A 12,601-nucleotide genomic window follows, 5' to 3' on the forward strand; every position below is an offset into this window, starting at 1 on the left:
CCAAGCTGCTCGCTCAGCGATAAACTTCCACGTGATTCCCTTGTCAGTGAAAAACTCTGTGAGTGTCGATCCTAAGATGTTTTGCCATAACTCCTTTAAATCCTTGTCAGCCCTTTTGAATGTTCTAGCATTGTCAGAGTAAATGACCCTACAAAGACCTCGTCTTGCAATGAATCTCTTTAAGGCCAATAAGAAATTCTCTGTAGTCTGATCTGAGACCAACTCTAAGTGTACTGCTCTTGTCACTGCACATGTAAACAGTGCTATGTATGATTTTACAGACCCGTCCTTAGTTTTAACATATAAGGGTCCAGCAAAATCTACACCAGTAACTTCAAAGGGAGGTGATTCTGTTACTCTGTCTCGAGGTAAGGGAGCAGTAATCTGTTGTGCTGCCTTAACCTTTAGTTTTTTGCAGATGTAACATTTTGAAACAATGTTTCTTACAAGCTGTCTGCCTCTCAAAATCCAATATTGTTCTCTAACTTGAGTTAATGTGTCTCTTACACCAGAATGCATCACTCTTTCGTGACATGACTGAACTAATAGTTCAGAATACTTGTGATTTGTCGGTAGTATCCAAGGGTGTTGTTCTCTGAAACTAAGATCTGAATTCTGCAGCCTTCCCCCAACACTTATTAGACCATTTTCATCTAAGAATGGTTTCAAATCTTTGATTTTAGAATCTACCTTCACATTTTTGTTTGACCTTAACTGCAATATTTCAGAACTGAAACAACTCTCTTGTGTTGACTTAATCCAGTACATTTCAGCTGCACCAAGTTCTTCTGTACTTATCTCTCCCTGAACCTTCAGATAAGATCTTGTGTTATTAACAAACACAAGATTGTTAATAACAATCCCTTTTTTTCCTCTTCAATAAATACTGAACAAAAGGGTTCAGTAAAGGAAATACGAGCCTCCGTCTTGTTTGAGAAGAAGCTTTACTCCGCTACAGCCTGTTTTGTTTTTGTTTTTAAAGGAGTGAGAAGTTCAGACGTATTAAGGCACATTAAGGTTGGCGGGACCATATTTTACCCCCAGTGGGTTCATCAGTAAATGTAACGGCACCAGATTTTACTGACTGAGCAAGAAATAAAATATTTCCATCCTGTTTTCTTTCTTCATGCTAACTGCTCAGCTTATTGGATTTTAGAGTTCCTAGAAGAATTATGTTTGTTGTTGAAACAAACTTCTCTGCGTTTTTTTCTCCATAACCTTCATCTTTGTCTGATTCCCATCATGCATCTCTGCCTGTGAAATTCCCAGAATGCTCGGCGTCTTTTTGGGCCAGTTCTGGTTTCATGTTGCTGCTGCAGTCGGAGGCTGAAGCTGCGTTCACCGTACCTGCTGCTTTAACAGACTTCCTGCTCTTTATGGGTTTTCTGTCCTGCATGAAGTAACTTTACCTCTCGGGTTATAATCCCCATTATTAGACTTTACATTCACATGAAAGCTACTTCCAAACCTACTCAGTTTGTCTCTTTAGATTCAGCTGACTTTGGTTATATTTTTCTTTTGAATCTCCTAATTTGATGCATTGTACTCACATTGTTCATGAGCATAAATCCCTGAAATTTCAGAGCTTCAAAATTCTAAAATTTGCTAGAAAAAATCTGAAATTTTGAGATTAATCTCAAAAATGTTATAGAAAAAACAAGGAAATTTCTGAGATTGAAAAGTTGAAACTTTGCTAGAATTTTTTTTTTTTTTAAATTTTAAGATGATTTTCAGAAATTTTCTAAAAGAAAAAAACTTGGATATTTCTGAGTATCGAATTTTTGACTCAAAAAAAATTTGTTTTTCTTTTTTTAGAAAATATCTGTAGAAATTTTGTTCTCTTTTTTTAACTGTCTACAGTGGCCTAATACATCATCATAGCAAACAGAAATGTAACTATACAACCATACATTTTTGAAAAGCAGAAGTAGAGCCTCCTTCACAACCAACAAGAATGCAGCAATCTGGTTTCTGGATGGTAAATCAACAACAAAACTCTTCTCTTTTCCAGTAGCCATTGTACAGCTCATATAGCGGTAAAACCAGCTGACCAAATGTGCTGGAGTGCTGCTTTGGTTACTTGGTAACAGGTTAGGCTTCACATGGGTTGCTAGGTAACGGGCAGTGCCTGCTGATTTGTGACGTTACATTCCGGAGGTTTTTTAAATGGCTCATTTTCCAGAGACCTAAAAACATAAAACTATTTCGTTTTATTAAGCGCTTTGTCTGTTTTTAGAAGCAGTAAAAACCCAAATGGAAGAACAAAAACGTGCAAGATGTGAATTTTGCATAATACGTCCCTTTTAAATGCTAAAAAGCTCAAATTAAAACACAACAATAAAAGTCAGGCCCCTTCCTGAGCCAGGTTGATGCCTGACCGGAGGACAGGACCGCCATTGGCTGCCTCATCATAACTGTTCGCCGCTGCAGCTGAGCTAGTCCAGCAATGACAGTGATGTCACAACATGCAGTAAAACAAGCGTTCCTTTTCAGATGGTGCATCTTACCATCTGAAGTGATCCTGTTTGGATGGCTGCAGAGATATTGGCCTTTAACTGTCCCCAGCAGACGGGTTTAGCTCTGACAGCAGGCAGCCGAAGACACGCTTCTCTGATTACAGCAGCAACAACTTCTTTTTATTTGATTAAAACTAAAATTGATGAGCAAATAAATACATCTGAAACAAAAATGCAGTCATCTATAAGCAGAGTTAGTTACATTTACCCGATTATATTTACTCGAGTAACTTTTTAGAAAAAAAAAATACTTTTAACAGTGTTTTTACTACGCTGTACTTTTTATTTCTACTTTTTACTTTTACTTCAGTAAACATATGTTGAAGTAGTGCTACTCTTTCTTGAGTACTATTTTTGGTTCTTTACCACCTCTGCCTGTTTGGAAAAAAAGTAGTGTAAAAATATAGGTTAGCTACTGAGGGTACACTAAGTTTTCCTATAATTAATGTAACGTCTCCTGTAAGTAGATAACTGTAACTGATTCTGTGTGTATGTATTTGAGGTACCATGAAAGCATTGCAGCAGTGTTATTTTGGATGTTTCCTCCTGGCTCTGTGCTAGGACGCAGGCCAAGGACTGGTGGTGTTAGCGATGGATTATGACTTTTAATGGCAGCAGGTTTGGGAGCGTGGGAAAACAAACTCATGTAAGTTTAGCTCCCAGTGCATCAGATGCTGTTAGTGTCTTACATCAATCCTTGAGTTTCCCTGACCTGGAACATTTTATCACTGCACTGCTCAACAATTTTCCACTAAAGTATACTTCTTGGGGGTCACATAGGTAGTGGACAAATTCACATTTTGCACATTTTTACACTTCCATTAGGGTTTCCACTGCTTCAAAACAAAACAAAAAATAGCTCAATTGATTAAGAAAACCTATCCAGCTGTTTTTTGGTAGTAAGATCATGTTTTCTGGTGTCTGGAAAATGAGAGGTTTCAAAAACCCTCCCCACTGCCCAACCCCTATGGAGGCTATACCGTTACCTAGCAACCCCAGTGGAACTCTGCCCGTTACCTAGCAACCCCAGTGGAACTCTGCCTGTTACCTAGCAACCCCAGTGGAACTCTGCCCGTTACCTAGCAACCTAAGCTGAACTGCACCATATTTGGATTTAAAGTAAAAACAGCCCAAGTGATTAAAGGAAACTGAAAGAGTGGGGACTATTTCCCAGGGTGCTTAGCGGCATGTTGTTGTGTCTTGTGTTGTAGTGAGGTGGATGTGTGTTACTTTGACACGCCTCTTGTATGCTTTAAGGCAAATATTCATTTTAATGCATCTGTCAGTTAGCAATAGTTGAGGAAAATGCATTTTCAAAATGCATGAGCTGTGTTCCTGAGTGGAATATTTTATAAAATACCTAATGAGATATTTTGTTCGTAATTTAAATTCTTCTGACTTAAAATAAGCGGTTATTTTAACTTGATAAAGTGGGAGAAAATGACTCAGAAATATGCCCATGTTCAACTACATAAAGTCAGTTTTCTTGCATATTGCGAAATAATGATTTGATTTAAATTACAGTATTAAATTAAAATGACTTACAATTGAAGACTAATGAGCTATCTGAACTTAAAAACAATGATTAGACGTCTCTTGTTGAATTTACTTGGCGAACATTAATGTCTGGGTTAAAACCAAAGTAATTTTCTAGTTGACTTTAATTTTATTTTCAAGATAGCAGGTGAACTTTCATATTCATTTTAAACCAGCTTAAAATGCTTTACAGTGTAGTTTATTTATTGTGTTGTTTTAACATCTACAGAATGAATAAATAAAACATCTGATACTTGTTTTTTGACCAAAAACATGATTTTAATTTAGAAACTACTTTTCTGTATGATGAACTATAAGCCAATTAATGTGCCTCTGTGCAGAAACAAGCATGCTTGAACCGGGTTATTATTATTATTATTATTATTATTATTATTATTATTATTATTATTATTATTATTATTACTTTTTTTGCGATTCCTAAAAAGTATCTGACTAATGTTGAAATATTCAGATTATATAAGGTTAAAGTAAAAGTCAGTGACCTCATTCAGTTAACTTCTAACTTCATCAGCTAGAAGTTAAAATCATTTATAATCGGTGGTGTTTTGATTTGTTTAAATCAAATTTCTCTCAGATATTTAGTAAAATTTTGCCACCTGCCTCTCTCGGTGCTAGCTTGGCTAGCTTAGCCTCCGTTCAGAGTCTTGATGTTTGTCGATTTGCTGCTGTAATGAGGTAATTTGAACGTCCAGCAGACCAGCGCTATAATCCTCCTGACCCGTCTTTAACCTCAGTTACCACAAAGAGTCGTTCAAATGCTTCGGAGTCATTACAAGCAGTTACTGAAGCAAAGATTTTCTCCCACCAGGAGTTTAAAAACATAAAATGTCTGACAAAAGGTATAATGTTTAGGGGGAAGGAGTTATTCTGCCACAGCTGCTGAATAAATTCACCAGTTTCTGCTCATCCCTCAGGTGTTGCCCACCAGGGCAACGTTGACCCTCTCCTGGTTTCTGCAGCCGTGGGTTGATGCTCTTCTCTTTGTCACGCTCTCATCCTCTTTCTTTCCTGCGTCTGTCGTCTCCAGTCCGGCTGTAATGAGTAAAGGTCGGCCTGTCTGCGCTCTTCACTTGCGCTGTCAGTGTCTATGTCTTTTACCGAGCTACTTATTAGCTTTGACCTTTAGGATGCCATAATGAGCAGGAAAGAGAAGAAAAGAGTCTGAGACAAAAGCTTCTTCCATTGAAAAGCTGTTGCTTCATGTTTTCAACATGTTAAAATGTTTTTGTTCAAAAGGGAAAGAAGAAAACTGCTTGTATTTGTTTTTCATATTGACAAAAGTGATTGCTTTGCATCTCAGTAGTGATAAAAATTATTTTCCAATGTGGATTTATTATGGAAAACAATCAAAACATGATCACAATTTGAAGTAAAAAGAGAAAAAAACTTTAAAAATCAAGTATATTTCTAGAGACACTGATCTTCATAATGTCAGTAGGAAATGTGAATGAAGAGCCCACTGCACTGAACCCACTGAAAACCTGCTGGTTCTTCCACCAGATGCTGATTTCTGAACTCTTCCTGAGTTAAAACATTTTTATTGTTGCATCTAAATAAACATAAACTTGTTTTCTTTGCTTTATCTGAGGTCTGAAAGAGCTGCATCTTTTTCATTATTATGACTATTTTTCATTTCCTGCAAATAAATACTATGGACTTTCATAGACATATCAGTAGAATAAAAGAACAAAGTTCATTTTACTCAAACGCAAACATATAAAAAGTAAAATCAGAGAAACTGATCATTTTAAGTGGTTTATCTTAATGTTTTTCCGGAGCTATATGTGTATTTTTTATTTGACCTCATTTACTGGTTGATAAAATAAAATTACAGAGCAACAAAACAAACAATTAAGAAATTTGTCTAATAAAATTTGAGCTGAAAAGAAGAAGAAGTATCATAAAAAGATTTTTGTTTTTGTCTCAAATGAAAACAAACTTCACTACCTTTCATTGCACTCATAGTGGGGCAGCAACTAGTTACATTTACTTGGGTAATGTTTTTGGGAAAAATAAAAAACTTTTAGGAGTATTTCTAATAGGCTGTACTTTTTACTTTTACTTGAGTAATTTTATCATGAAGTATTTCTACTCTTACCTGAGGAAAACTTCTGGATTTTCTACCCACTGAATGTAAAACAAACATGTTTTAACCAGACACACACCTGCAGTTTCTGTTGAAGTTTCCTTAGTTTTTTATCTAAATAACTGATGTCAAACATTTTCTTTTGCCTGATTTTATTATTTTTATTACTTAACTGAATTATTGTCATTTTGGTCTTTAAAATCCCAAAAATTCAGTTTAACTTTATATTTTGGTCCGTCTAATTATGTAATTTTTAAATACTAAATGACTGATAATTTTATCAGTTACCCAGTACTTGAGTAAACTTTTTCCCAAATACTTTTTTGGACGAATTTTCCTTATCAACTATTTAATTTAATGCCAATACAGTCATATTCAATAAGTGAGAGTGTGTATTATCAGTATTTTTATGCTAAAATACATAAGTGATTCTCTTGAGATAAAAAATAACCCGATTTGGTGCTTTATTCCAACCAAAGTCATACCAGTGTATTCTTCACAGTTCCTTTGGTCTTAATGGGATTTTTGCCAGCCTTCACTGCGAACACGGTGTGAACAAACCCCATACATAGCTGGATGCCCTCTCCAGCTGCTGCTCCAGCTGCTGTCAGGATGCGCTGAGGCGCGTTTCCCTCCAGAGGCCCGACCGTGTTCTGCTAATCGCTGTGGAGAGGACAGATGTCGCAGCTCACAGGCTGCCGTCACATCAGCATGGAAATGTGAATAGACACGATTTCCAGTTATTCTGAACCACATTGTGCTCAGTCCTGGTGGCTTGTGGATAAAATGTGGAGCTTTGTAAACAGCCTGGGTGGCTTCCCAGAATAAGAATACTGAGCAGAAGACGAGCGCAGCAAAATCTCACCACAGTGTGCTGCAGATTTTAAAGTCACTGAATTCAAACTCTACAAATATCTTTACTTTGTGATTGTACCTGAAACTGGATGAAAGAATCTGAGCTGATTTGTTGTTGTGTGTAACTGGTACAGGAGCTGGAGGCTGGTCTCCTCTGTGGTCAGATAAGTACCAGTGGTTGGAGGTGGATCTGCAGAGACGGACCCAGATTACCGCCGTGGCCACGCAGGGCCGCTACGGCAGCTCTGATTGGCTGACGTCCTACCTGCTGATGTTCAGCGACACGGGACACAACTGGAGGCAACACCGGCAGGAGGACAGCTTGGGGGTAAAGTTTGTAACGACTCACGAATGAGCATTAGGGTCAGGATTCTGGGATTAAGGTCAAGATTCTGAGATTAAAATCAGGATTCTGGGATTAAGGTCAAGATTCTGAGATTAAGGTTAGGATTCTGAGATTAAAATCAGGATTCTGGGATTAAGGTCAGGATTCTGGGATTAAAGATAGGATTCTGAGATTAAGGTCAGGATTCTGAGATTAAAATCAGGATTCTGAGATTAAAATCAGGATTTTGAGATTAAGGTCAGGATTCTGAGATTAAAATCAGCATTCTGAGATTAAAATCAGGATTCTGAGATTAAAATCAGGATTCTGAGATTAAGGTTAGGATTCTGAGATTAAAGTCAGGATTCTGAGATTAAAATCAGGATTCTGAGATTAAAATCAGGATTCTGAGATTAAGGTCAGGATTCTGACATTAAGGTCAGGATTCTGAGATTAAAAATCAGGATTCTGAGATTAAAATCAGGATTCTGAGATTAAAATCAGGATTCTGAGATTAAGGTCAGGATTCTGAGATTAAGGTCAGGATTCTGAGATTAAAAATCAGGATTCTGAGATTAAAATCAGGATTCTGAGATTAAGGTCAGGATTCTGACATTGAGGTTAGGATTCTGAGATTAAAGTCAGGATTCTGAGATTAAAATCAGGATTCTGAGATTAAGGTCAGGATTCTGAGATTAAAGTCAGGATTCTGAGATTAAGGTTAGGATTCTGAGATTAAAGTCAGGATTCTGAGATTAAAATCAGGATTGTGAGATTAAAATCAGGATTCTGAGATTAAGGTTAGGATTCTGAGATTAAAGTCAGGATTCTGAGATTAAAATCAGGATTCTGAGATTAAAATCAGGATTCTGAGATTAAGGTCAGGATTCTGAGATTAAGGTCAGGATTCTGAGATTAAAAATCAGGATTCTGAGATTAAAATCAGGATTCTGAGATTAAAATCAGGATTCTGAGATTAAGGTCAGGATTCTGAGATTAAGGTCAGGATTCTGAGATTAAAAATCAGGATTCTGAGATTAAACTCAGGATTCTGAGATTAAGGTCAGGATTCTGACATTGAGGTTAGGATTCTGAGATTAAAGTCAGGATTCTGAGATTAAAATCAGGATTCTGAGATTAAGGTCAGGATTCTGAGATTAAAGTCAGGATTCTGAGATTAAGGTTAGGATTCTGAGATTAAAGTCAGGATTCTGAGATTAAAATCAGGATTGTGAGATTAAAATCAGGATTCTGAGATTAAGATCAGGATTCTGAGATTAAGGTCAGGATTCTGACATTAAGGTTAGGATTCTGAGATTAAAGTCAGGATTCTGAGATTAAAATCAGGATTCTGAGATTAAGGTCAGGATTCTGAGATTAAAGTCAGGATTCTGAGATTAAGGTTAGGATTCTGAGATTAAAGTCAGGATTCTGAGATTAAAATCAGGATTCTGAGATTAAAATCAGGATGCTGAGACTAAAATCAGGATTCTGAGATTAAGATCAGGATTCTGAGATTAAGGTCAGGATTCTGAGATTAAAAATCAGGATTCTGAGATTAAAATCAGGATTCTGAGATTAAGGTCAGGATTCTGACATTGAGGTTAGGATTCTGAGATTAAAGTCAGGATTCTGAGATTAAAATCAGGATTCTGAGATTAAGGTCAGGATTCTGAGATTAAAGTCAGGATTCTGAGATTAAGGTTAGGATTCTGAGATTAAAGTCAGGATTCTGAGATTAAAATCAGGATTGTGAGATTAAAATCAGGATTCTGAGATTAAGATCAGGATTCTGAGATTAAGGTCAGGATTCTGACATTAAGGTTAGGATTCTGAGATTAAAGTCAGGATTCTGAGATTAAAATCAGGATTCTGAGATTAAGGTCAGGATTCTGAGATTAAAGTCAGGATTCTGAGATTAAGGTTAGGATTCTGAGATTAAAGTCAGGATTCTGAGATTAAAATCAGGATTCTGAGATTAAAATCAGGATGCTGAGACTAAAATCAGGATTCTGAGATTAAGATCAGGATTCTGAGATTAAGGTCAGGATTCTGAGATTAAGGTCAGGATTCTGAGATTAAAATCAGGATTCTGAGATTAAGGTCAGGATTCTGAGATTAAAGTCAGGATTCTGAGATTAAGGTTAGGATTCTGAGATTAAAGTCAGGATTCTGAGATTAAAGTCAGGATTCTGAGATTAAGGTCAGGATTCTGAGATTAAAATCAGGATTCTGAGATTAAGGTCAGGATTCTGAGATTAAGGTTAGGATTCTGAGATTAAAATCAGGATTCTGAGATTAAAATCAGGATGCTGAGATTAAAATCAGGATTCTGAGATTAAGATCAGGATTCTGAGATTAAGGTCAGGATTCTGAGATTAAGGTCAGGATTCTGAGATTAAAATCAGGATTCTGAGATTAAGGTCAGGATTCTGAGATTAAGGTCAGGATTCTGAGATTAAAAATCAGGATTCTGAGATTAAAATCAGGATTCTGAGATTAAGGTCAGGATTCTGACATTAAGGTTAGGATTCTGAGATTAAAGTCAGGATTCTGAGATTAAAATCAGGATTCTGAGATTAAAATCAGGATTCTGAGATTAAGATCAGGATTCTGAGATTAAGGTCAGGATTCTGAGATTAAAATCAGGATTCTGAGATTAAGGTCAGGATTCTGACATTAAGGTTAGGATTCTGAGATTAAAGTCAGGATTCTGAGATTAAAATCAGGATTCTGAGATTAAGGTCAGGATTCTGAGATTAAAGTCAGGATTCTGAGATTAAGGTTAGGATTCTGAGATTAAAGTCAGGATTCTGAGATTAAAATCAGGATTCTGAGATTAAAATCAGGATGCTGAGATTAAAATCAGGATTCTGAGATTAAGATCAGGGTTCTGAGATTAAGGTCAGGATTCTGAGATTAAAAATCAGGATTCTGAGATTAAAATCAGGATTCTGAGATTAAGGTCAGGATTCTGAGATTAAGGTCAGGATTCTGAGATTAAAAATCAGGATTCTGAGATTAAAATCAGGATTCTGAGATTAAGGTCAGGATTCTGACATTAAGGTTAGGATTCTGAGATTAAAGTCAGGATTCTGAGATTAAAATCAGGATTCTGAGATTAAAATCAGGATTCTGAGATTAAGGTCAGGATTCTGAGATTAAGGTCAGGATTCTGAGATTAAAATCAGGATTCTGAGATTAAGGTCAGGATTCTGACATTAAGGTTAGGATTCTGAGATTAAAGTCAGGATTCTGAGATTAAAATCAGGATTCTGAGATTAAGGTCAGGATTCTGAGATTAAAGTCAGGATTCTGAGATTAAGGTTAGGATTCTGAGATTAAAGTCAGGATTCTGAGATTAAAATCAGGATTCTGAGATTAAAATCAGGATGCTGAGATTAAAATCAGGATTCTGAGATTAAGATCAGGATTCTGAGATTAAGGTCAGGATTCTGAGATTAAGGTCAGGATTCTGAGATTAAAATCAGGATTCTGAGATTAAGGTTAGGATTCTCAGATTAAGGTCAGGATTCTGAGATTAAGGTCAGGATTCTCAGATTAAGGTCAGGATTCTCAGATTAAAATCAGGATTCTCAGATTAAGGTCAGGATTCTGAGATTAAGGTCAGGATTCTGACATTAAAATCAGGATTCTGAGATTAAGGTTAGGATTCTGAGATTAAAATCAGGATTCTCAGATTAAGGTCAGGATTCTGAGATTAAGGTCAGGATTCTCAGATTAAGGTCAGGATTCTCAGATTAAAATCAGGATTCTCAGATTAAGGTCAGGATTCTGAGATTAAGGTCAGGATTCTGAGATTAAAGTCAGGATTCTGAGATTAAGGTTAGGATTCTGAGATTAAAGTCAGGATTCTGAGATTAAAATCAGGATTCTGAGATTAAAATCAGGATGCTGAGACTAAAATCAGGATTCTGAGATTAAGATCAGGATTCTGAGATTAAGGTCAGGATTCTGAGATTAAGGTCAGGATTCTGAGATTAAAATCAGGATTCTGAGATTAAGGTCAGGATTCTGAGATTAAAGTCAGGATTCTGAGATTAAGGTTAGGATTCTGAGATTAAAGTCAGGATTCTGAGATTAAAGTCAGGATTCTGAGATTAAGGTCAGGATTCTGAGATTAAAATCAGGATTCTGAGATTAAGGTCATGATTCTGAGATTAAGGTTAGGATTCTGAGATTAAAATCAGGATTCTGAGATTAAAATCAGGATGCTGAGATTAAAATCAGGATTCTGAGATTAAGATCAGGATTCTGAGATTAAGGTCAGGATTCTGAGATTAAGGTCAGGATTCTGAGATTAAAATCAGGATTCTGAGATTAAGGTCAGGATTCTGAGATTAAGGTCAGGATTCTGAGATTAAAATCAGGATTCTGAGATTAAGGTTAGGATTCTGAGATTAAAATCAGGATTCTCAGATTAAAATCAGGATTCTGAGATTAAAATCAGGATTCTGAGATTAAGATCAGGGTTCTGAGATTAAGGTCAGGATTCTGAGATTAAAAATCAGGATTCTGAGATTAAAATCAGGATTCTGAGATTAAGGTCAGGATTCTGAGATTAAGGTCAGGATTCTGAGATTAAAAATCAGGATTCTGAGATTAAAATCAGGATTCTGAGATTAAGGTCAGGATTCCAACATTAAGGTTAGGATTCTGAGATTAAAGTCAGGATTCTGAGATTAAAATCAGGATTCTGAGATTAAAATCAGGATTCTGAGATTAAGATCAGGATTCTGAGATTAAGGTCAGGATTCTGAGATTAAAATCAGGATTCTGAGATTAAGGTCAGGATTCTGACATTAAGGTTAGGATTCTGAGATTAAAGTCAGGATTCTGAGATTAAAATCAGGATTCTGAGATTAAGGTCAGGATTCTGAGATTAAAGTCAGGATTCTGAGATTAAGGTTAGGATTCTGAGATTAAAGTCAGGATTCTGAGATTAAAATCAGGATTCTGAGATTAAAATCAGGATGCTGAGATTAAAATCAGGATTCTGAGATTAAGATCAGGGTTCTGAGATTAAGGTCAGGATTCTGAGATTAAAAATCAGGATTCTGAGATTAAAATCAGGATTCTGAGATTAAGGTCAGGATTCTGAGATTAAGGTCAGGATTCTGAGATTAAAAATCAGGATTCTGAGATTAAAATCAGGATTCTGAGATTAAGGTCAGGATTCTGACATTAAGGTTAGGATTCTGAGATTAAAGTCAGGATTCTGAGATTAAAATCAGGATTCTG

The 12,601-nt window shown here is 36.2% G+C and overlaps 1 protein-coding gene across 1 annotated transcript in view; it reads left to right on the forward strand.

Annotated features, from left to right (window-relative positions):
- LOC106906235 (contactin-associated protein-like 4) overlaps positions 1-12,601 on the forward strand; it is a 92,585-nt gene that overhangs the window by 16,392 nt on the left and 63,592 nt on the right. The window contains exon 3 of the mRNA XM_088004678.1: positions 7,149-7,342. Coding sequence (XP_087860804.1) covers positions 7,149-7,342 — 194 coding nt within the window. The remainder of the gene's footprint in view (positions 1-7,148; positions 7,343-12,601) is intronic.

Source organism: Poecilia mexicana, unplaced genomic scaffold (assembly GCF_051168715.1).
Source record: "Poecilia mexicana isolate PSO_F unplaced genomic scaffold, ASM5116871v1 scaffold_4, whole genome shotgun sequence".
In the NCBI taxonomy this organism is placed as follows: domain Eukaryota; kingdom Metazoa; phylum Chordata; class Actinopteri; order Cyprinodontiformes; family Poeciliidae; genus Poecilia; species Poecilia mexicana.